Raw genomic sequence first — 25,421 nt, 5'->3', positions numbered from 1 at the left:
CTCTCTCTCTGCTCCTCCCCCGCTCACTTTCTCTGTCTCTCCCTCAAAAACAAATAAACTTAAAAAACAAAAGAAATACAAATGACTTCCAACAACTATAAACATTGCCGAAATGAAAGAGTAAATAAATAGAAAGGTGCCATATTCACGATTAGAAGACTCAATATTATTAAGATGGCTATTTTCTTCAAGTCAATCTTTAGAGTTAATGAAATCCTAATCAAATTTCCAACTGGATTGTTTAAAAAAAATACTAAATGACATTCTAAGATTTACATGAAAATAGCCAAAGCAATTTTCAAACAGAAAAACAAAGTTAGAGGAAGACTCAGATGACCTGATTTTAAGATTTACTGTGTAAGCAGCTTGGGATGCCATAACAAAATACTGTAACCTGGGAGGCTTATCAATAACCCAAATTTCTTTCTCACAGTCCTGGGGGCTGGAAGTCAGAGATCATGATGCCAGTGTGGACAGGCTCAGGTGACAGCTTTCTTCCTGGTTACAGATCACTGACTTTTCTGTGTCCTTGCATGGCTACCTCTCCGGCCTCTTTTTATTGTTTTTCTTTTTACCCTCTGACCCTCTTCAACTTTCTCTCCAATCCCTCATTCCTGGTCTCTGCAACCACCAATCTGTTCTTTGTATCTATGAGCTTGTTTTTTGTTTGTTTGTTGTTTTGTTGTTTTGTTTTGTTTTCAATTCCACACATAAGAGGGATCATACGGTATTTGTCTTTGTCTGACTTACTTCATTTAGCAAAATGCCCTTGGGGTCCATCATTGTTGTCACAAATGGCAAGGCTTCATTCTTTTTTATGGTTGAATAATATCCCATTACATGTATACCACATCTTCTTTATCCATTCATCCATCAGTGGACACTTGGGTTGGTTTCCATGGTATTGGCTATTGTAAATAATGCTGCAATGAACATGGAGGCACATATATTTTTTTCCAAGTTAGTGTTTTTGTTTTCTTTAGATCAATACCCAGAAGTGGAATTACTGGTTCATATGGTAATTCTATTTTTAATTTTGGGGGGAAAACTCCATAATGTCTTCCATGGTGGTTGTACCAATTTCATCCCCATCAACAATGGGCTCCCTTCTCTTCACATCATCACCAGCACTTGTTATTTCTTATCTTTTTGATAGTAGCCATTCTAACAGTTATGAGGTAATATCTTATTGTAATTTTATTTATTTATTTGTTTGTTTACTTGGGGTTTTCTTTATTTTTTTTTAGAAAGAAAGAGAATGCATTAGCAGGGGAGGAGTAGAAGGAAAGGGAGAAAGAGAATCTTGAGCAGACTTCAAGCCCGGTTCAGGGCTCTGTCTCACACCCATGAGATCATGACCTGAGCCGAAATCAAGAATCAGGTACTTAACCAACTGAGCCACCCAGGTGCTCCTTCACTGTGATTTTGATTTACATTTCCCTAATGACTAATGATGTTGAATATCTTTTAGTGTACATATTGGCCATCTGTATGTCTGCTTTGGAAAATACCAACTTAAATATTTTTATTAATGTTTATTTATTTTTGAGAGAGAGAAACAGAGCACAAGCAGGGAAGGGGCAGAGAGGGAGGGAGATACAGAATCTGAAGCAGGTTCCAGGCTCTGAGCTGTCAGTGGAAAATATCAATTTAGATCCTCTGCCCATTTTTAAATATTGGATTATTTTTGCTATTGAGTTGTATGAGTTCTTTATATATTTTGGGTATTAGCCCCTTATCAGATCCATGATTTACAAATATTTTCTCCCATTCAGTAGGTTGCTTTTTCATATCTCCAATTCAGATGGTTTCCTTTCCTGTGCAGAACCTTTTTTTTTTTTTTTTAATTTATTCATTTATTTAAAGAGAATGAGAGAGAGCAGGGGAAGAACAAAGTGAGAGCGAGAGAAGGAGAATCCCAAGCAGGCCTCAGCGTGGAGCCCAATGCAGGCCTCAAACACACAAACCGTGAGATCATGACCTGAGTTGAAACCAAGTCAGACACTCAACGGACTGAGCCACCCAAGTGCCCTGTCTATGTTTTTTTTTCCTAGGAGTTTTATGATTTCAGGTCTTACATTCAAGTCTTTAATCCATGTTGAGTTAATTTCATGTATGGCCTAAGATAGTGGTCAAGTTTCATTCTTTTACAGGTGACTGTCCAGTTTTCCCAATACCATTTATTGAAGAGACGATCCTTTCACCATTGTATATTCTTGGGTCTTTTGTCATGAATGAATTGACTGTAAATGCATGAGTTTATTTCTGGGCTATCTATTTTGTTCTATTGTTCTGTGTGTCTGGTTAATGCCAGTACCATACTATTTTCATTACTTTAGCTTTGTAATATAATATGAAATCAGGAAGCATGATGCTTTTAGCTTTGTTCTTCTTTTTCAAGACTGAGTTGGCTATTCTGGTTTTTTTGTGATTCCAGACAAATTTTAGGATGGCATATGATGGAAAGAGAGGTAGCTAACTCTCTGTCCTGTTTTTAGAAGAGTACTAATTCCATTCACAAGGGCTTTGCCCTCATGAACTAATTACCTCCCAAAGGCCTCACCTCCAGATACCGTCCCATTAGGATTAGGATTACAACATACGAATTTTGAGGGGAAACAAACATTTAGCCCGTAACATTATACAACAGTAATCAAGACAGTGAAGTACCAGCATAAGGACAGATAAATGAATCAGTGGAATAAACTGGAGAGTCCAGAAGGAAACTCACACTTATAACCAATTGATATTTGACAAATATGCCGAAACAACCCAATGGAGTAAAGCAAAGTCTTTTCAACAAATGGTTCTTGCATCCATATGGGAGAAAGGAAAATGAACTTGACCCGTCCTTCACATCCCACCAAAAAGTAATTTGAAGCAAACTGTGTGGTACACCCATCCATGAAGTATGCAGCAGCAACAGGGAATAAAATATTGATACAGCAACTCAGCAGATTCTCCAGGGGATTACACTGCGTGACAAAAAGCCAGTCCCAAAAGGCTACGTGCTATATGATATGACCTATATATCATTTTCTAGCATGGAGACATTGATCTGTACGTCATTTTCTCACACGTGACAAAATTTTAGAAATGGAGGACAGAATAGTGGTTGCCAGAAGTGAGGGGCTGGTGGGAGAGAGATGCAGGAGGGAGGTGGGTGTGACTAGAAAGGGCAACACAAAGCATCCTTGTGTTCAGGATCCTGACGATGGTAGTGGATACATGAACCCACACAGGTGATAACATTTTATACACACACACACACACACACACACAGGAGTGGAACTAAAACCAGGGAAATCTGGCTAAGGGGTGGATTGTAACAATGTCGATATCCTGGTTGTGACTACAGTTTTGCAAAATGTTACTATTGGGGAAATTGGGCAAAATGTACAAAAGATTTCATATTATTTTTACAACAGCATGAACCTACAGTTATCTCAATAAAAGCTTCAGTTAAAAATGAATTTGAGATGGATCAGAGGCCTAAATGTAAATTTTTTAATAATTCCTTTCATTGGAACTTTTTTATAATTCTCAGGAGAAAACAAGGGGGCTGGCTTTGTGACCCTGGGGGTAGGCAGGTTCCTTAGGAAAAGATTTCTTAGACAAGGCAGAGAAAACAATAAATATAGAATAAAAACTGACAAATTAAATTTCGCCAAATTAAGACATGTCTGGTGATTAAAGTCATCCTGGTAACTTCAAGTTGGCAGATGGAGGGCAACGTGGCATGTAGTCCACATCTGATACTTCACCAGTTGGGGCCAGAAGTAGCACTCTTCACTTCCACCCTGACTGCGGAAAACTAATCAAAGGGCTCCATCTGGCTGCCAGGGGTGGGGGTGGCCACTGTGATCCTTGACTGGGAAGGTGCCTCCCAGCGATGGCCCCACACTGAAGAGAGACACTGGTACCTCCAGAACAGCAACAGGAATGGCTTTACTATCAAGAAAATCTAGGAGACATTATCTCTCTCCACAACATCCCTGAAAGCATTATATTTCCCATTTTATTTTTTTGAAAATGTTTAATGATCATTTATTTTTGACAGAGAGAGACAGACAGACAGAAAATGAGTGGGGGAGGGGCAGAGTGAGAGAGAGACACAGAATTCGAAGCAGCTCCAGGCTCTGAGCTGTCTGCACAGTGCCTGGCATGGGGCTCGAACCCACGAACCGTGAGATCATGACCCGAGCTGAAGTTGGCCGCTTAACTAACCAAGCCACCCAGAAGCCCCTATACTTCCCATTTTAAAGTCTAGGAAACAACCTGACGAAGTTGAAATAAGTTACCCACATTCACACAGCTAGAAGCTGGTAAGTCCAAGGACTCAGGTTCAGTCTGTTAGATTTCTTTTTAAGTAGGCTTCACACCCAGCATATAGCCCAAACTGGGGCTTGAAACTCACAACTCTGAGATCTAGAGTCAGATGCTTAAACAACTGAGACACTCAGGCACCCCACAGACTATTAGATTTAAATGCTCCCAGGTNAGGGGGGGATGGGCATGGAGGAGGACACTTGTGGGGATGAGCACTGAGTGTTATGTGGAAACTAATTTGACAATAAACTATTAAAAATAAATAAATAAATAAATAAATGCTCCCAGGTCTACTCCTAGCTGCTTTCCTCAGAGCCAGTCATATAGAGACATGCTGTCATTTATGCCAAAAGAAACCATAATATCTGGAAGCAGAGAGATGTCAGTATGTATACACTTTTATCATCTAACATGAAAAACTGGAAGCTATCTGGGAAAATAGGTGCTTTGGTTTGTGATTTTGCTCTTAAAGTAAGTTCATTCTTGTTTTCCACAGTTACAGCACAATCCTCAGTGTTTAAAGAAAATGCTCCTGGTATCCAGATTGGATCACAGAAGGGTTTGCCTTGAGTAAACCTTCATCTTGTGGCAGTGAGCATAATCGGTAGGAGAAAGAATGATTTTTGTTTGTTTTTTCTTTCTTTCAGACAACACAGCAGTAACCTTTAAGGTTAGAAGCTTTCGTATTAAACAGCGCAAAACAAACAAACAAAGTGCCTTCCTTAGGGCAGGACTTTTGGGCAAAGTAATCAAATCTTTGATGGATATCATAAAACATGTAAAAGATGGAAATTTAATTAAATCAAGATGTAAAAACTGGGGTGGTCCCTTTGGGGAAAAATTGAGGTGGCCATATATTGTCCAAGCTGTACACTTTATTTTGAAAGTAAAAAGAGTTGATATTAATAATTGCACAGGACAGCAGGTATAAAGTCAGGGTATAAAGGCATGTTGCCCTAAATTTGTCCTGTGCTTTAACTTGGCAAAGATGTGACTACATTTTATAGTAGAGACCAACCCGCAGTGGGAAATCTAACCCTTTCAGAAAAAACAAAAAGTATCTTTCAGTGTGCTGCCAGGAATTTAGCATCTGATTTGAATTTATTCGGGAAATGAAGTTCTAAGGGAGATTTCAAACCATTCAAGAGCTTGAATAACCACCACTCTGTGGCAACAAACATTACTTGCATTTAGTAGACCCAATTTGTAATGCTGCGTCTTACAGGCACCACTGTATGGATGTGCCACAGTCTGTTTATCCACTCACTTACTGAAGGACATCTTGGTTGTTTCCAATTTGAGGCATTTGTGAAAAGACCTGCTATAAACATTACATGCAGGCTTATATGTACACTGAAGTTTTCCAATCAGTTGGATAAACATGTAGGAGCATCATTGCTAGATCATAGAGTAAGGCTATATTTAGCTTTGTAAAAAACTGCCAAAGTGTCTTCCAGAGTGGCCGTATTTTACATTCCCACCAGCAACAAATGAGGGTGTCTATTACTCTGTTCCTCTTCACCGTTTGTGAACCAATCATTGTTAGTTTTTTGGGTTTAGGCCATTCTAATAGGTGTGCGGCAGTATCTCACTATTGCTTTAATTTGTAATTCCCTAGTGACAAATGAGGTTGAGTATTTTGTTGTCACTTATTTACTTTTCTTCTGTATCCTATTTGGTGAGGGATCTGTTCCCATGTTTTCCCCATTTTTAATTGGGTTGTTTGTTTTCTTATTATTGAGCTTTGTGTGTTTTAGATAGCGGTCCTCTATCAGATATGTTTTGCAAATATTTTCTCCCAGTTTCTGGCATTTCTATTTAATTCCCTTAACAGTCTTTTGCAGAGCACATGTTTAAAATTTTTTATTTAAAAAGACTGACCTGGGTGGCTCAGTCGGTTGAGCATCTGACTCTTAATTTCAGCTCAGGTTATGATCTCACGATTATGTGGGCTTGAGCCACACTTCAGGCTCAGCACTGACCGTGCAGAGCCTGCTTGGATTCTCTCTCTCTCTCTCTCTCTCTCTTTTTCTCTCTTTCTCTCTGTCTCTCTCTCTCTCTCTTTTCCCCCTCCCCCTCCCTCTGCTTATGCTCTCTCTCTCAAAATAAATAAATACACATTAATTTTTTTTAATTTGAGTATAATTGATGAGAAGTTGTTACTTTTAATGAAGACTGACATAATTATTTTCTTTCATGGATCATACCTTTGGTGTCATGTCTAAAAACCCAAATCCAAGATCACCTAGATTTTTTCCTATGTTTTCTTCTAGAAGTCTTATAGTTTCGTATTTTACATTTGTCTATGATCCTTTTTGAGTTAATTTTGTGAAAGGTGTAAGATCTGTATCCAGATCCAATTATTCCAGCACCATTTTTTGAAAAGGTTATCTTTTATCTATTGACTTTCCTTTGCCACTTTGTCAAAGATCAGTTGACCACATTGTATAGGTCTGTTGCTGGACTTTATTCTGTTCCGTTCATCTATGTATCTATTCTTTCACTAGTATCATGCTGTCTTGCTTACTGTAGCTTTATAGTAAGTCTTGAAGCCCAGTAGCGTAGTTCTCCAACTTTGTTATTGTTCATTATTATGTGTTGGCTATTCTGGGTTTCTTTACCTTTTTTAATGTTTATTTATTTTTTGAGAGAGAGAGGGAGAGAGAGCACACATGTGAGTGGGGGAGGGGCAGAGAGAGAAAGAGAGGAAGGTAGAGAATCCCAAGAAGGCTCTGTACTGTCAGCATGGAGCCCCATGTGGGGGGTTGAACCCACAAACCGTGAGATGATGACCTGAGCCAAAATCAAGAGTAGGACACTTAACCAACTGAGCCACCCAGGCACCCCTCCTTACCTTTTTATATAAACTCTAGAATAAACTGGCTGATATCCACAAAACAGCTTACTAGGATTTTGACTGAAATAGTGCTTAATCTACACATCACATTGGGAATAATTGACATCTTAAGAATATTGATTTTTTTCTATCTACAAACATGGAATAGCTCTCCATTTACTTAAATCCTTTTGATTTCTTTCATCAGCTGGTATTGATTTCTAGTTTAATTCCACTGTGGTCTAAGAACAGACTCTGTATGAATTCTATTCTCTTAAATTTGTTAAGGTATGTTTTATGACCTGGAATGTGGCCATCTTGGTGAATATTCCATGTGAACTTGAGAAGAATCTGTATTCTGCTGTTGTTGGATTGGGTACTGTATAAATGTCAGATCAAGGTGATTGATGTTGTTGTTCAATCCAACTATAGGCTTGCTGGATTTGCCTGATGGATTTAGGCATTACTAAAAAATGGTGTTGAAGTCATCGATTATGATTGTGAGTTCATCTATATTTTTCTTTACAGTTTTATACATTTTTATGTATTTTGATGAACTATTGTTAGGTTCATACACATTAAGTATTATAATGTCTTCCTAGGGAACTGACCCCTTTCACATTATGTTTTGTCCTCTCTTTATTCTTGATAAATTTCCTTGTTCTTAAGTCTGCTTTGCTTGAAATTAATAAAGCTACTCCAGATTTATTTTGATTAGTGTAAAGATGGCATAGCTTTCCCCACTCCTTTATTTTTAACTTCTCTGTGTCTTTATATTGAAAATGAATTTCTTATAGACAGCACACAGTTGGGTCTTGCTTTTTTTAAGTTTATTTATTTATTTGTTTTTGAGAGAGAGAGAGAGCAGGAAAGGGGAGGAAAGAATCCCAAGCAGCTTCCGCATCCTCAGCACGAAGCCCCACAAGATATCGAACTCACCAACTCACCAATCCTGAGACCATGACCTGAGCGGAAGTCTGGAGTCAGAAGCTTCATTGACTGAGCCACCCAGGCGTCGCTGGACCCTGCTGTTTTATCCTTTCGCACTTTCTGTCTTTTAATTGGTGTAGATCTGCTCACACCATGTTTGTAACTGTTTTCTATTTGTTCCACTTTTATGCATAATTTTGGATTTGTAATTTTGTATTCATTCTTAAAGGGAATCCCTTCAGATCCCTCAAAACCGGGAGCCACCCCTGTCTGGCGTGCATTAGGTACCAACAGAATAGCAGCACAGAAGCTCTGGCTGGGCAGGAGGGATGCAGGGCTTCCGGCCGCAACTGTGAAGTACCTGAGTGCACAGGATCTCTGCGGGGCGGATCCCAATCCCCCAGACACTGACAGACGTTTCAGCCAATGAAAGTGTTCCCGCGGAACAATTGGGGCAGCAAGGGGGCGGGACTGCCTCCCGTCTTTAAGCGGGGCCCGCAGTGGGCGTGGCTTACGTTCACGCAAGTTTACTACCTGGACAACTACGCTGTGTTGCCCGGACGACGGTGGCTAGGTCGCCGCAGACTAGATTGGAAACTCGCTCGCGGCACGTCGAGCACCGTGTACCTGTCCAGAGAGCGTCGCGGTGCCTCAATTTCCCGGGAATACACTGCAACAGTAGGGATAACAGGGGTCTCTGGCCTTTTCCTGGATTCCTCGGCAGGAGCTCTGATGCCTGAAGGGCTGTGTCGCAAGCTCCCCGATTCCATGCGGGGAGGGATCTTTGCAGAAAACCGTCCAGAGAGCCACAATCCTGCGGGCTGCAGGCTCCGCTTTCCCCGTGGGGTGTTCATTTTGCATCAGGGCATTTCTTTGCTGCCACTTATAATCACCGCCGGGTCTGTGGGTCTTCGCAGCGGGTTGTCTTCGAGGCTGCTGTTGGGAACAGCTGAAGCCCGAAGTAACAAAGCTTCTGTCTTCTTTGCAGAGCCATGGGCAGCAAGAAGAAGGAAATTGCCCTGCAGGTAAGCCTCAAGGGGAGCTTGCTTCCAGCGCTCGGTTGGGGTTAGGAGGCGAGGAGGACGGTGTGGAGTGGAAAGAAATGCATAAAAATGATATTATTTGCCAGCAGTGATAGACAGTGTTCTCAAACTTGAATGTTGTACCCTTCCGTCTTACGGGGGGAAAAAAATCTTGACCCCCAAGTGACATTTTTTGTGCCCTTAAAATATAACTAAACATAAAATCAGGTGCAAGGTCTTTATGTTTATAGTGCTTATGCAAACATAACCCAAACATGAGTTAAAATAAACCTAAAAATGCAAGAAAATGTGAACAAATACAATTCGATGTTGACATATTTTTGTTGAAATATAAATGCAGCTTGCTGTGAGAGTATGATGTCGGGTTCTTTTGAGTTTGGGCATGCTTCTGTAACTGCATGCTCTCTGAAGATCCAGTTCTCACCACTGCTTTTTACAATCGTTTGCTTATTCAAGAAATATATTTTCATATTTTATTTGCTACACGTTCGTTGTATACAGCGCTTTACTTCATTTTCACCTGGAATGAATGAATCTGTAAGCCAGCATCTGCTTTTTTTCCTGATCCTGGACAAGAAGGAGTGCGGGACGCCTGGGTAGCTCAGTCATTCAGTCGTTCAGCTCTTGATTTTGGCTCAGGTCTTGATTCCAGGTTGTGAGATCCAGCCCCACATCAGGCTCCATGCTGAGAGTGGAGCCTGCTAAAGATTATCCTCTCTCTCACCCGCTCTGCCCTTCCCATTCCCCACCACCACCACATCTATATTCTCTCTGATTTTTTTTTTAAAAAGTGCTTTGTCATAAGCAGATCATCTGGATAATCTGTAATATGTGCACATTTTAAAGCCAACTTTACACTATCTTTTAGTTCAGCTCATCTGGATACAAGCTCGGGCTACAGGCACTTCCTGCAGAGTAAAGTAGCAGTGACCTTGAGACACCTGATTTCTCTTTGGTTGTCCTCTGTGGCATGAGCATGTGTTTCAAAAGCCTGGTAGTTTAAAAAGGGAGAAAACAATGTCAATGTAAGGATAGCAGATACAAGGAGAGGGTGGGAAGAGCTTTGGAATGAAAGTCTGAAGACCTGATACAGTTCTTGAGTCTTCTCTTAGTCAACTCTGAGAGTGGAGATAAATCAAATAGGCTCTCATCTGTAGAATGAGGCTGTTCAGTGCACTGTCCCTAAGGGCCTTTGCAGCATTGGTGCTGTAAAATCCATAGTTATGAAACTTTTCTTATGTGTACATTCCGTCTGTAAATAAATTCTAAGCTCTCAGCCCTACCACGTCTTGCTTTGTGAATGATTTCCTCAGCCTCTCTGAGACTCCATATCCTTTATATAAACAGGATAATAGATGGCCTGCAGAGTTGTGACAAGAACATTTAGGCATTTCAAAGCTGTACTGATTGCTGTCTGTGGTGGCTCTAAGATTTTTGCCCCGTATGATTATCTTTTCATTTGTTTATGCCCTACGTCCCCTTTGGGGATAATAATACTTTTTGGTGATTTCAAACAAAAGTTATTCCCCAGAGCTCTGAATTCCATGTGGGACTCCAAGTGTTCCCATTTGCTTAGGAGGAGGGTGATTGGGTGTGCATGGGGATATCTGTATAAGCATTGCCTCGACCAGGTAAGCTCCTTGAAAGCAGTGCCCTAGGGTTTACCAGCCCAGGAACCCTGTCCTCTCTCTGGGTAAGAATATGTCGGGCTCCTTCTGTCACTGAGACAGAAATCGCAGGACATCAAGGGACAGATGTCCTTTGGCCAGAACGTGCCACGCATTCCCTATCCATCCCCTACCAAATGTAGGGCTTAGTGAAGTCCAGACATTTCCCAAACTGTTCTGCTCCTGCCCCATTCCTGGGAACGAGATTCTCCGACTGTTCAGAGTCCTGGCCACTGCTGGTGTGGCTCATTCCACACCAGGGGGGCACCACAGAGAGTTGCTACTGACTTGACAGCTGAACCTCTGGAAGTTACTGTTATGAGAAAAGGGTGGGGGTGGGGACTCTTCTGACCCCTCTGTCACCTTCAGGACTAGAGTTGGGAGCCCAGGATGATGTTAGTCCCGCTTTCTTAAGTCAGTTAAGGCATCAAGAAACTCTTCTGGTTTTTTCATGGAAACAAAAAGCATGGAAATATGATTTTTTAAAAGATGGATCTTTAGGGGTGCCTGGGTGGCTCAGTCAGTTGAGGGTCTGACTCTCACATTTCAGCTCAGGTCATGATTCCAGGGTCATGAAATCGAGCCCCTCATCAGGCTCTGTGTTGAGGGTGGAGCCTGCTTAAGAGTCTCTTTCTTCCTCTGCCCCTCCCCTGCTTGCTCTCTATCTCTCTAAGAAGAAAAAGGAAGAAGAGGAGGGAGAGAAGGAGGAGGAAGGGGAGGAGGGGAAGGGGGGAGGAGACGAAGTAAGAAAGAAGAAAAGAGAGATGGATTTTTAGTAGAAGGTTTGCAGATATTACATGTTTCCAGCTCTTTTAACGGGAAAAAGACCTGAGCATACCTGTATTAAAAATGAGTGGTAATTGTCATGGTCTTTTAATTTTTATAGTTTTTTTTTTTTTAGTTTTTATAGTTTAAAACTTGCTGATTACAAAGGGAAAGAGAATAATTTCATAGCGCAGAAGACTGACAGACCACCTGAATCAGAGTAAATATCAACAAGAAGAGGGCAGTTGGAGATTGTGTGTCACCTGATAGGAGGTCAGGAAAGAACACTCTTCTGCTCCAGCCAGTCCAACCGATTCCAGCCAGCCCACAGCTGCACAGCCTGGGTCTCATCAGGGAACATCAAACGTGCCCAAACTGAGGGACATTCTATGAAACTGTCCCTTCATAGTTGTCACAAGTGCATGAAAATCAAGGAAAGACTGAAGAACTCTTCCACACTGAAAGAGACTAATCCAGCACATGATTCCAACAAGATCCTTTGCCATTCAGGACATTATTGGGATGGTTGGTAAAACCTGAATGGGATTGGAAGACTTTATATTAATAATATATAGCAGTGTTTATTTCCTGACTTTGTAGGTTGTATTGTGGTTATGTAGGATAATGTATTCAGGGATCTTGAGATGTCAGGTTGGTAATTGAAATTCAAATAATTTCAAAATAATACAAGTTATTTAATAATTTAAATAATTTGAAATAATTCAAAAAGGCCTTTAAGAATTTTTTTTAATGTTTATTTTTGAGGAAGAGAAAGACAGAGAATGTTTAAGGGAGGGGCAGAGAGAGAGGGAGACACAGAACTCAAGGCAGGGGCAGGCTCCAGGTTCCGAGCTGTCAGCACAGAGTCCGACAAGGGGCTCGAACTCATGAACCGTGAGAATGTGGCCTGAGCCAAAGTTGGAGGCTTACCCCAGGTGCCCCTCAAGAAGTTCTTTATACTACACTTGCAAATCTTCATATCAAATATTTGAAATTTTTTCCAAATAAAAACATTATATAAAAATGTACACTATTAATAATGTATGACGTGTAACATAATATGTATTTCTCCTTGATTTCATTTATGATGGAAACCAGAATACTTTATAGATAAGAGAAAAATGTGAAGAAATGGCAACAAATTCAACTGTTAATTATTTCTGATGTTGATGTTTGGCTACATTTACCAAAAGATGTGCAAAACACATACACGCAAAAAGTGTAAAACACTGCCTGGGAAATTAAGGAAGATTTAATAAGTGATGGAAATTAAGGAAGATTTAATAAGTGATGAAAGAAACATGATGTTCGTGGACCAAAAGACTCGATGTTGTTGCTAAGATTTTATTTTTTTCCAAATTCATCCATATATTCAGTGCAATCCCAGTAAAGTATCTGCAGCAGTTTTTGTAGAAACTGACAATTCTAAAATATATACTGGAAAGCAGAGGATCAAGAATAGCCAAACAATCTTGAAAAAGCAGAAAAATCTGGAAGCCTCACACTGCCCGATTCCAGGGCTTTTTACAAAGTTACAGTAATCCAGAATAGTGTGGTGTTGGCAAAAGAATAGAAAATAGGTCAATGAAACAGAATAGAGTCCAAAATAAACCCATGCTTATGTAGTCAACTGGTTTTCAACAGAGGTGCCAAAGCAATTTAATGAGAAAAATAAAAATCTTTTCAACAAGGTTTGCAGAAACAAATGTACCTCTACGTGGAAATAAAATTAACCTCAATCCTTCCCTCACAATCCAGACAAAAATTAATTTCAGATGGCTCACAGGCTTAAATGTGAAAGCTTAAGTTATAAAGCTTCTGGAATATAAGAGCACCTTTGTGATATATATACATATATAAACTCTACAATCTAATAATATAAAGGCCAACAGTCCAGTAAAGAAAATGGACAGACCACTGGGCATTTCTCAAGACATATAAATGGCTGATAAGTACACTAAATAGTGCTTCTTTTAATAATAAATGCTTATTTTAATAAGCATTATTTAATAATTAACAACACTTAACACCATCGGTCATCAGGGAAATGAAACTACAGCCAACATGAGATGCCGCTACCTTACCATTAGTGTGGCTAAAATTTAAAAGACTGACATCACTAGATTTTGGTGAGAATGTGGAACAAGCAGGACTCTTCCACTTTGCTGATGAAAGTTAAAAATGGTGCAACCACTTTAGGAAGAGCGTTGGCAGTTTCTTATTAAACTGAACATATATTTGCCCTATGTCCCAGCCATGCCACTCCTTGAGTATCTACTTACTGAAGACAAAGGAGAACACGAGTACAAAAGGATTTAACAAGAATGTTTGTAAGTCTTTATTTATAATGGCCCCAAACTAGAAGTAACCCAAATGTCCTTCAAACAAATTGTGATATAGTCATACAATGGAATAGGCTCAAGAATAAAAGTGAACAAACTACTGCCACACAACTACACAGCTACACCCCAAATTCACTGTGTGAAGGAAGACAGCACAAAATCATACACACTGCATTATTCCATTTATAGGAGGTTTTAGATGAGGTAAATGTACGGTGACAGAAAGCAGATCAGTGTTCACCTTGGGTGAGGAGCATGAATGACCGGGAGGAGACAGAGGAACTTTTGGGGGTGATGGGAAAGTTCTGGATTGTGATAGGGATGTGGTGACCTGGGTGAGTGCATTTGCCTAAACTCGGTGAACTCTAGTACCTTAGTTCTGCATATTTCACTGTACACAAATTATAGCTCAAGAACACATAAAAAGAAAAAGAAAAAAATGAATGAATCCCTCTCTGTGTATAAGTTTAGATAAATGTCAAAACTTGATTTGCGTGAGAACAAAAGTTGCAAAAAGGTATCTATAGTACTTTATGTACATTTTATGGACACAAAACAATTCTATATGTTGTCTTTTGAACAAGCAACAAGCAAAAGTTATTTTTAAAAACTGACTGAGGGGCACCTGGGTGGCTCAGTCCATTAAGCGCCTGACTCTTGGTTTTGGCTCAGGTCATGATTTCATGGTTCCTGGGATTAAGACCTGAGTTGGGCTCCGTGCTGACAGCTCAGAGCCTGCTTGGGATTTTCTCTCTCTCCCTCTCTTCTCTGCTCCTCTCCTGCTCATGGATGCATGTGTACATCTTGTGTGTTCTCTCACTCTCTCTCTCCCTCTCCTCTTTCTCTCTCTCCAAATAAACTTTTAAAAATTGACTGATATTTTCTTAGGTTAGTGGCGATTCCTGGAGATGGAGGCAGGAAGCCAGAGAAGGAGAAAGGCAGATTGGGGAAAGAAGACAGCTTGAGCTGTGTATTTGTACCATTTTGGGGAGAGAGGGAGAGACGGAGGGAGAGAAGTAGGTAGGTATCTGGAGTAAATACATCAAATCATCTCCCCATTCAGACCTTCACTAATACAGCCTTTGTTCCTCTTTGATGTTAGGTTAACATCAGCACCCAGGAGCTTTGGGAGGAAATGCTGAGTTCCAAAGGACTAACTGGTAATTTAAGATAATTTTTGAGATCCATCCTTTTCAAAATTGCTAATTGGCATATTGAACCATGAAGAGAAAAGCTGCAATGAACACCATTTTCCTATAATCTTAAGTTTCATAAATAAAGAATGAGGTAATTTCTTTGTGTGTGTATATATCTAACTTGAACATCTGTCAGTTCAGGAGAGCAGTCAGTACTGTCGGATAATAGGGTTCCCTTGTTTTAGAGCTGTCAGACCCAAGTGCTGTTAGGTGTTCAGGAATGAAAACCTTTTTTTTTTTTTTTAATGTTTGTTTGTTTTTATCTTGGGAGAGAGTTAGAGAGCAAGCAGAGAGAGAGGGAGCCCCAGAATCCCAAGCAGGCCCTGCATCAGCACAGAGCCTGAAGCAGAGCTCAGACTCACGAACCATGAGATCATAAGCTGAGCGGAAATCAAGAGTTGGACCCTCTAACCAGCTGAGCCACCCAGGTGCTCTGGAAACCTCTTCTGAGGCACGAAGAGGACTGTATTGTTAGGAATGTGGGAGTCTCTTGGAACTCAGGGGCTGGTAGGAGAGCAAGGCATCCCAAGGGACAGGAACCAGGGACTGCATAGTCATTAGGAAACAGCATAGCCACTGTCCCTGGGCCTCCTCGTCCCTGTCTTCTCGTATGTTATCTATTGTTGTGCAACAATTTACCCCAAAACCTAGTAGCTTAAAACAACGAACATCTATTATTCCACAGTTTCTGTGGGTCTGGAATCCAAGTGTAGCTTAGCCTCTTGTTTGGGGTCTCTCACCAGGCTGCAAGTGTAAGAGTAAGACAGAGAATGTCAAGACTCAACTAGGGTCCAGTTTGCTTCCAAGCTCCGTCATGTGGCTTTGGCAGATTTTTGAAAGTCATTTCCAACTTCATTCATGTGGCTGTTGGCAGGACTCAGAATCCTGCTGGCTCTTGGCTGGAGACATCAAGTTCTCGCTATCAATTTATCCATCAGGCTACTTACAACAGAGCAACTTTCTTCCCCTCGTGGAAGAGGGACAGGAGGGGAGGGAGAGACTATGAAAGTCTTAGACGTTTTGTAACTGAATCTCAGAAGTGACATCCCATTGCTTTGCCCTGATCCGTTTGTTAGAAGCCAGTCACTAGGTCCAGCCTGCACTCAAGGGTGGGGGTTACACAAAGTCATAAACCCCAGGAGGCAGGAATCTTTGGTGACATTTTAGAGGCTGCCTACCACACCTGCCCCTCCTTTTCCTTTCTCTTTCTTGTTTACCACGTGTATCTCTGGGCTCCATTCCTCTCTCTGTATCCATTCAATTCTATAAATACACCGCTCGGCCAGCTTTTCTCCGCTTTCATCTCTCCCCAGCTCCACCTGCACCAAGTGACTTCAGCATTCAAGGCCCCTCCCTGATCCCTCTCCCATGACTCAATTTTTCTTTCCAGTTCCTTCACCTACTGTTCCTGAGATAAGCCCTGAGCTCCCACCTGTTTCCTGAACATGCCACAAGTCTCCCCACTTCTTTACTTTTATCCATGTCGTTTCTACTCCCCAGAATACCATGGCCTCATCACAACCTGGAGACATCTCCCTCCCTCCCAGGCCCAGCTCCAAAGTGGCTTCCTTGCATGAAATCTTTCCAGAACCTCTGCATGGTCACTTCCCAGTGGGAGTCAGTCACCTGGGCATCGGGGTGGGACTGTGTCTCAATTCCTACCTTCCCGCACACACCCAGCTTGGTGTGGCCCCTCTCTGGAGGAGCACTCATGGCTTTCCCCCTAAACTCTAAGTGCGGGGACATGGTCTTCGTCATCTCTGTCTGTAGCAGACTTGCCCAGGCCTGGGGCAGAGTGGGTGCTAAATCATTGCTGGTTGCACCGATCCAGCACTTTGCGGGTGAGTCTTGCCGCGCTCTGCTACTTGAGGGATTGCACAGCTTTTTTGATGGTCCCAGTTCTCAACTACTTTGTGTGCATGTCTTGTCTATGCAACCGAACATGGCTCCAGGGCAAAACAAGCATTACTTCCACTTCTTTCACAACAGTGAGAAAACTACCACCTCATCATTTTTTGAGAAGTTGCCATGTTCCAGGCACCCTCTGTGATCAGAGCTGACATCTGCTGGATGTAGACGCTGTCAGGCCCTGCTCTGAGCGCTGCCAGGACTTGTGTTGACTAGAGGCCACAGGGGCTTATCCTTCCCTAATCAGGCTCTGCCTTCCTTCTAGAGCCATCAGAAATTTGCTTCCAAAATCAACCACCATCTTGGAAGTCTTGCCTTCTGCTGGATCATTTTCGTCTGCCTCCAAACAGGCAAGTCTATTCAGATTCACACACACACACACACACACACACACCTTTTCATTTCCTCTGCCATTTCTTTCCTTCCAAATGCCTTCTCTTTTGCTTCCTGTCTCTCAGTCAAACTGTTGATATACTTCCTCTCCAGCCTTGCTTTCCCTTGAAAAGTGTGTCTTTGTCACCACCACTACTCAGAGCCAGGGAGTGCCAGAGCAGCCAGGAAGCTGAACTATGGGTGCAAATCCTGTTTGCTGCTGTCCTCAGAGAAGCCCAGAGCTTATCCTTCACCTGGATGGCCAGGAGGCCCAAATCTGTCTCCTGCCCCTGCTGGTCTCTGGTTGCCTTTGGGACCATTGGTCTTAGATTCTCTTGTTCATACGGAAACCCAGCATGTCTAGAATCTAGTTCGCTTTTCTCCCTCCTCCAAATGATCTCTCCCTGCCACCACCCAGTTCTTTTCCTCTTCCTGGCTCCAAGGTGGAGTCCTTTCCATCCTCAGGTGACTTTCACCACCCATCTTTCCCTTCTCTTTCCAAGTCTCATGGATTCCTCCCTTCCTTCTCTTCCACCCCCTAGTGCCCCACTGAGCCTGGCTTCCTCATCCCTCCCATACCCAACTTGGTTCTCACTTTTCCGCTGCAAAATAATGCTGCTTGGCTGAAACTAACCAATATTCCTGAATTCATGCACCTTGTTTCTTTCCTGGAGTTGAAAGAGCATGAACTATGGCATCAGATGAGCCTGGGTTCAAAACTAGGTTCTACTGCTGCATTGACGGCATGGAGCGTGCTTGGGCTTCTCCGTCTCCCTCTCTCTCTCTGACCCTTCCCTGCTTGCTCTCTGTCTCTCTATCAAAATAAATAAATAAACATTTGGGAAAAAAACAACTAGGTTCTACTGCTTGAGAATTTAATTTTTTTTTAACCTTGGGCTAGTTACTTCATCTCTTTGAACTTCACACAACCTAGCACTTTTTGTGTCATCATGATCCGTCCGGGCATGTCCTGCATGTGTCTGGTTGGCTTAGGTTGCTTAGCTTTTCCTATAGGCCCTGTGGTCAAGTGCAATCAGACAAGAGGGTGCCCTCACACCCAGTCCTGGCACACTCCAGAGACTGGGTGAGACCAATGACTACAAAAGTACCCAAGTTTCCCTCTAGGTCTCTATCAGGTACACTTTCTAGGGGAACTCTGTTGATTTTATAAAGTAAATAAAACTCTCCTTTACTCAAAGCAAGTGGTTTTTAATCTATCAGGGGGAAATGTCACAACTGTGTTTATCATCAAAGCAGCTAAGAGTAGATTGTAGGCTGACAGGCCACTTGCAGTGACCTCTTTCTTTTAGAATAGATGGTTTGGGATGCCTGGGAGGCTCAGTCAGTTGCGTGTCCAACTCTTGATTTTGGCTCAGGTCATGATCTTATCGTTCGTGGGTTTGAGCCCCACGTTGGGCTCCTTGCTGATGGTGCAGAGGCTAGTTGGGATTCTCTCTCTGTCCCTCCCCCCACCTCTTCAAAATGAATGAACTTAAAAATGTATATACAGTTTTAGTACAACTCAAATACTTATGGAGGGCCTGATTGACCTTGAATGTAGCCTAAAAATTACTTCAGGTAAATGATGCATGTTAAGAAAACTGTTTTCTACCACACTTACTTCATCATGTTTAGAATTCAAAACACTGAGTCATAAGAATGAGAAGCAGCTGTGTCTGTCTCCATGCTTGCTTCTACTCTAATGGGATAATGGATCCCTTGACTCATTAAATAACCCTGCAAACAGGTGTCCACCAGAGAGGAGTCAGAATCTGCAGGTATAAATTGTGCCTGATGTGCTGAGTGCTGGTGCCCACTGAACATTTCTACTTCTTGGTTCCACGTAGTCGTCGATGTCTACCAAGGGTGGTGTGGCCCCTGCAAACCCGTGGTGAGCCTCTTCCAGAAGATGAGGATCGAGGTTGGCCTGGACCTTCTGCATTTTGCATTAGTAAGCTCTTCCCCCAGCAGAATGTCACACGACATTATAAAATAATTAAAAACTTAAAAGCAGGAACGGGAATCAGGAACTGCCTTCTCCAGATCATTGAAAAGGCATCGGTTATGAATGTTTCAAACATTGATTGTAGGTGCTTTATAGTTTCTCTAGAGATGAGGATTCCTAACCCCACTTCCACCCCTCTAACAGTCACTCTGGGCTTGGGAGTCTCTTGACCCCGTGCACAGGGAAGGGGTATCTGCCCCTCAATGCGTGTTCCTTCTGGCTCATGAACACTGTAGACTCTGAAGTCTTATTCCCAGAGCACAGCGTTTCAGGATTTCTATGCTCTGCTCCATCATGGGGAATGTCTAGCAAATATTTGCTTGGATTAATGTATGGAATGGGAATAAATTCCAGAAAAGTGTGCAAGAGAAAGTCGATATGCTGCATAGGCAGAACACAGGAGAAAATACACTGACACTGACCTTCTGACGCTTCTGGAGAGAGTGTGGGAGGGAAATGCCTGCATGGGGAAGGAAGTGTTCAGCCCCTGCACAGGGTTTATCAGACACTGTGGGCAAAGTCTGGGGACCTCTCAGTGCTGGCGTTATCAGTCCTGGCAGCAATAGGGTGTCGGGCAGTAGAGTCCCCTGGTTCTGGAGCAGTAGCTGGCTGGGGAGCGTGAGGAACCCTTGCTTCTCCTTGTCTTACTCTTCAAAAAAGCACATTGTCAACAATGTTTACCAATTTGTTGACAGGGAAGTTATTCTGATGGAAAGACCTTAGAAGGAAAGGCATGAGAGCAAGCCGGGGCCTCACCTGAGGCAGGTGGGGCAGTCACAGTGTATGAGTGCAGGGAGGGGTGTGTGTATATGACTGTTTATGTGTGGGGGGGGATGGGGGGGATGTGTGTGTTTATAGGGATATATGGGGTGTGTGCCTGTGCGTTGTCTGGGTGTGGTTCTCCCACCACTGTGCCCCTGCGTCCCTGGCACCCCAGAGCCCTCCTGACAGCTTGTTTTCTTTAGGCAGAAGCAGACTGTCTTGATGCCCTTGAAAAATACCGAGGGAGGTGTGAGCCGACCTTTCTGTTTTATGCAGTAAGTAATTTTCAGAGCAAGAACCATTGCCGATCATTAGGGTTCGGATAGAGGCTTCTCACTGAAAGTCACCAAGAGGCTTCACTGATCCAGACAAGTGAGCATTTTCTCCTTGACTGCATTTGTTATTTGAGGTAAGGATGGATGTACTTAAGTCATGGTAATGCAGGTCCCTGCCTCGGATGGTGGCCTTGCTCTTTGGTGAAGGGGCCGAGAGACACAGCTCTTGTTGGTCACTCCAGGCTCGGCAGCCTCCTGACTGGCTGTCCAGAAAGATTGGGAGTCACTCAAATGCACATGCTCCTGGCTCATGGACACTCTTGACTGATACTTCACAATCAGAGCGCGACATTTCACGGTTTCTGTCCTCTGCTCCGGAGAGAGGTGCTATCATTAAACACACTCCTTCAATGGGGTAGACAACATCCTCATTCACCTTTATTTAACCAGAAGATGGGAAGATATGTTTATAGAAAAAGAAAGGGACTTTTGTGGAAAGTCAAGTAGTTCAGTGTTTTGAAAGCTAACTTGAATGTTTTGGGGGTGACATCCGTGCTCTGGCCCCACGCCCCTCAGGGCCCACCGCCCCGCACCTGGCTTCCTAGTTGAGGTCACCTGCCAGGCCCTGAAGGCAACCGACTGATAGGCTACTTCTAACTCCTGCCCCAGCCCTGTACAGTTGGGGGAACTGAGGCCTACTCACCCACGTCTCCTGACAGCCAGGCCAGGGTTGTTCAGTTTGGAAATCTTTGGGCTCCTGTGCTCAGCACTGCAAATATTACAAATTGGAAGCTAATGATAATCATTATTTGTGCGTCGATTTTTAAAAATTGTTTTATTTTGAGAGACACAGAGATAGTGCAAGCAGGGGAGGAATGAAAACCTGGAGAGAGAGAGAGAGAGAAAGAGAGAGAGAGAGAGAGAGAGAGAACGCCAAGCAGGCTCTGCAACTGTTAGCACAGAGCTTGATGCGGGGCTCGAACTCACAAAACAGTGAGATCATGACCTGAGCTGACCCCAAGAGTCAGACACTTAACTGAGTGAGCCACCCAGGTGTCCCCATTGAGCATTGGTTTTTGATGGAAGACTGAAGCTATGTGTTAAAACATGGGTGGGGACAGAGGGAGAAGTGGGAAGGAGCCCAAGTGACAGCAGAGCACAGTGCAGGAATGGGATCACCGTCACAGTGGTTTGTTGCTTGAGCCTGTGGTGATTAAGGCATAAATCGTAACTCCTACGCAACTGTGGGAGCAGGTGCCAAGGCAGCAGGCCCAGCCTCTCCCCCTTGCGAGGGCAACTGAGGGGCAGGGTGGAAATGGGGGAGGCCCGGTCTCTGTGAGTAATATGCAGAGACTGCCAAAAAGGTCAAGGCAGGCAACTCAGGTCACCCAAACACCACCGCCACCGTGAAGCCTCCTGTGACCGCCCCAGCTGGAGCTGGGAATCCATTCTTGCCCTGAATGCCAAGCATCCTGTCCATTCCCCTCTCAAAGCAGTGATCTTACTCTATTGTAATTGTTTCTTTGATACGACCACCTCTCTCCCCCTTGACTTCCCAGTCATTGAGGAACTAAGCTTTTCAGGTTTAGTGTTCATATCTGTTGCCCCTGTCTTGGTGCTTGGCAGAGTTAAGTGCTCAGTAGATGTTTGTCGAGTGGACAAGCCACATATAGACCACACTTAGTCACTCACGACCTAGTGTGTCCTGCTTCTCCCTTAACTAACTCCGCCTCCCCCCACCCCCGTTTCCCTGAAGGAAATTTTTAAAAATGTTTATTTATTTATTTTTGAGAGAGAGAGCGAGAGCGAGAGTGAGCGAGCGCTACAGCTGGGGAGGGGCAGAGAGAGAGTAAGAGAATCCCAAGCAGACTCTGCCCTGTCAGTGCAGAGCTTGACACAGAGCCCAATGTGGGGCTCAATCTCAAGACCGAACTGTGAGATCATGACCTGAGCCAGACGCTTAGCTACCCAAGTGTCCCTCTCTGGAGGAAGTTTTGAAAGGAGAGGCATGGGGTAGAGGACAGAGAAGCAGATGGTGGCCTCAACCTTGGGCACACTCCTAAGCAAAGCTCCTGGACACTCACAGTCTCTAGGAAGAGATTAAGATCTGTGCAGAAGAGGTCAAGTGGTTTGAGTAGCGTGTGTGTACCGTGTTCTAGGGCGGAGCACTGGTGGCGGTGGTAAGAGGAGCAAATGCCCCGCTACTGCAGAAAACCATCCTGGAGCAGTTGGAGGCTGAAAAGAAGGTGCTGGCTGAAGGCCGTGAACGCAAAGTGGTAAGGAGCACTCCCAGAGTGGCAAACTCTGGGTTTTCCCCTCCCCCACTAACTTTCCTGGAGCTGTCCCTGGAAAGCTTCATTAAATGCCTCCCTCTGGGGGCCCTTGAGGGCTCAGGGGGAGACAGTGTCACTAGGACATGCATGTGTTTTAAAGCCTTCTTTAAAATGTTTTTTAAAAATGTTTTACTTATTTTTGAGAGAGAGAGACAGAGCACAAGTGAGGGTGGAGCAGAGAGAGAGGGAGACACAGAATCCGAAGTAGTCTCACGGCTTGTGGGTTCGAGCCCTGTGTCAGGCTCTGTGCTGACAGCTAGCTCAGAGCCTGGAGCCTGTTTCAGATTCTGTATCTCCCTCTCTCTCTGACCCTCCCCTGCTCATGCTGTCTCTCTCTCTCCCAGAAATAAATAAAACATTGAAAAAATTAAAAAAAAAAAAAAAAAGAATCCAAAGTAGGCTCCTGGCTCTGAGCTGTCAGCACAGAGCCTGATGTGGGGCTAGAATTCAGAGACCAGAGAACATGACCTGAGCTGAAGTCAAACACTAAACCCAATAAGCTGCCCAGGTGCCTCTTAAAGCCTTCTTTTAAAAAAGTGGCCCCCTTCTTCCAGAACACGTGAGCCTCATATGTCCATGTCCTGCTCATCCTTCACTTCAATTCTTAACAGGGGTTTTGAGAACCCTAACAATGAGTTCGGAAATGAAAATAAAGTATGGAGTCAAGTAATGGATAGAAGTCAGCGTCAGGGTGCCTTCACCTCCCATTCCTGAAAGATTTACTTGTGATCCCCAAGGGTTTGTTTCTTTAATTTAGAAATTAAGCTGTCATTCGCATGAGAAATAGGACCAGCAAAGCTTGTGATTTTGATAAATTATTTCTGTGATAACACAGACTACAAGTTTTTCACAAATAAATGGCTGCCTTTGAAAATCACCACCACCTTAGATAGAGAGAGGTATTTCCTGGTGCTTTGAGCTCTGTCCACTGAGCCTTAACTTTGTTTAATGTTCATTTTTCAAGTTTTCATATTCAATTCCAAGTAGCAAAGCCCTATTTTAATAGAATAGGTTAGAATCAATCATATTTTTTTCCCAGAAAATCACACTTTTCCCTGTGGGGGGAAAATGATCTCTGTCTTTACTACTTCCTTCCATGGTGTGGCCAATTGCTTAGTGTTTCCTTGCATGTCGATTCTTCCTTTGTCTTCTTGCCAACTCTCTAATCTTTTCTACTCGACACTTGTGGAAATGGGCAGAATCTAAACCTTAAGATCAGCATGGATTTCTTTGTCTTTGAACACCCTCACCCCCACCATCATCTGGCTACTAAAAAGGGATTTTGTAAAATTTCCAAGGCTGATGATCTTGACCTCCTTTTTTTGGCTCTGCATTTTGGCCCTTTACTTTTTTGGCTTCTGTAGGTTTCTGAAGGTCTTGTGGTCATTTAATTAGCTAACTACTTTCTGTTCATGACCAATTTGTCCTAGATTAGAGACGACGCTCTGTCTGATGAAGATGGATGCTTCTCCCATGACAAGGGCAGTAGTGATGATGAGGACGTGGGTGAGTATAAAACCATAAGCAAGGCAAAAAGGCAAAGCAGACTCAGATTTTAAAATCTGAGTTTTTAAAAACTTTAGGAGTAGGGGCACCTGGATGGCTCTGTCAGTTAAACACCCAACTCTTGATTTCAGCTCAGGTTATGATCTCACGGTTTGTGGGTTCGAGCACTTCATCAGGCTCTGTTCTGACAGTGTAGAGCCTGCTTGGGATTCTCTGTCTCTCCCTCTCTCGCTGTCCCTCCCCTGTACTCTCCTTCTGTCTTTCAAAATAGAAAAACTTAAAGAAAAAAACACCTTATGAGTCATCAGTGTTTTGGGCAATCTGAACTCTGGGAAGATTAACCATGAAACATTCTGTTTCCGATCACCTGACTTCAAACACACTGTGTCATATCTCCCTTCTGCCCTTCCTTGGCATCTTCAGGACCACATGATCTTCAGCTGATCATGTTCAAGTATAACAAGTATGACTTTCAAGGCAATTACCATGCATCAGGAAAAGCCCCACTTACTAAAATGGAGGGTAGAATTTCAAGTAGTGATGCTGTGTTGCCTTGGTCTTCATATGAGCTAAAGAGCTCACTTCTTTTTTTCACCTTTCTTCGAAAGTGTCCAAATATCAGCTGTACTGAACACCTGCTCACCCCACAACCCCGCACCAAGTATCAACTCATAGATTTCACACTCCTGGGACTCACAGATATTCCTGACCCTTTACTATGAGAACAACTTGACCTGACAGAATGGAAGCCATAAGTTGGAAGGGCTGTTGCTGGGAAGGTGGCTCTTGACAGTAACTGAGGCTCTGGGGGAAAAGCAGCCTTGAATTCAGGAACTGAGTTGGAAAGAGAAGGAAGATTTTTATTGTCGCGTGAAGTAGAAAGGCTGTTTATGCGTGTGTGGAAGATGAGGACTGTTTGAGTTGGATGCTGACAAGGAAAGAGGCACAGAGAGCAAACTAACTTCAAGTGGGAAAAAATCAGTGTTTTGCAGGAAACACTTGTTGCCTTTTTTTTTTTTTTAATTTTATTTATTTCTAGGAGAGAGGGAGACAGCGTGAGCAAGGGAGGGTCAGAGAGGGAGGGAGATACAGACTCAGAAACAGGCTCCAGGCTCTGAGCTGGCAGTCAGCACAGAGCCCGACGTGGGGCTC

The 25,421-nt window shown here is 43.1% G+C and overlaps 1 protein-coding gene across 4 annotated transcripts in view; it reads left to right on the top strand.

The window, feature by feature from the left end:
* The first annotated feature begins 8,626 nt into the window (after positions 1-8,626).
* NME9 (NME/NM23 family member 9) overlaps positions 8,627-25,421 on the top strand; it is a 23,887-nt gene continuing 7,092 nt past the window's right edge. Inside the window, exons 1-8 of one of the 4 annotated variants that reach the window (XM_077756671.1) lie at positions 8,764-8,773; positions 9,084-9,120; positions 14,801-14,932; positions 15,015-15,072; positions 19,236-19,339; positions 20,359-20,430; positions 22,590-22,706; positions 24,194-24,269. In XM_077756671.1, the coding sequence (XP_077612797.1) occupies positions 15,048-15,072; positions 19,236-19,339; positions 20,359-20,430; positions 22,590-22,706; positions 24,194-24,269 (394 nt within the window). In that variant the 5' untranslated portion in view covers positions 8,764-8,773; positions 9,084-9,120; positions 14,801-14,932; positions 15,015-15,047. Of the gene's footprint in view, positions 8,774-9,083; positions 9,121-11,919; positions 12,096-14,800; positions 14,933-15,014; positions 15,073-19,235; positions 19,340-20,358; positions 20,431-22,589; positions 22,707-24,193; positions 24,270-25,421 lie in introns of those variants that run through there. The other 3 variants (XM_077756670.1, XM_077756669.1, XM_077756672.1) reach the window with 3 other exon arrangements.

Source organism: Crocuta crocuta, unplaced genomic scaffold (genome assembly GCF_008692635.1).
Source record: "Crocuta crocuta isolate KB4526 unplaced genomic scaffold, BGI_CrCroc_1.0 scaffold337, whole genome shotgun sequence".
In the NCBI taxonomy this organism is placed as follows: domain Eukaryota; kingdom Metazoa; phylum Chordata; class Mammalia; order Carnivora; family Hyaenidae; genus Crocuta; species Crocuta crocuta.
This window is presented reverse-complemented; position numbering and strand designations above follow the sequence as displayed.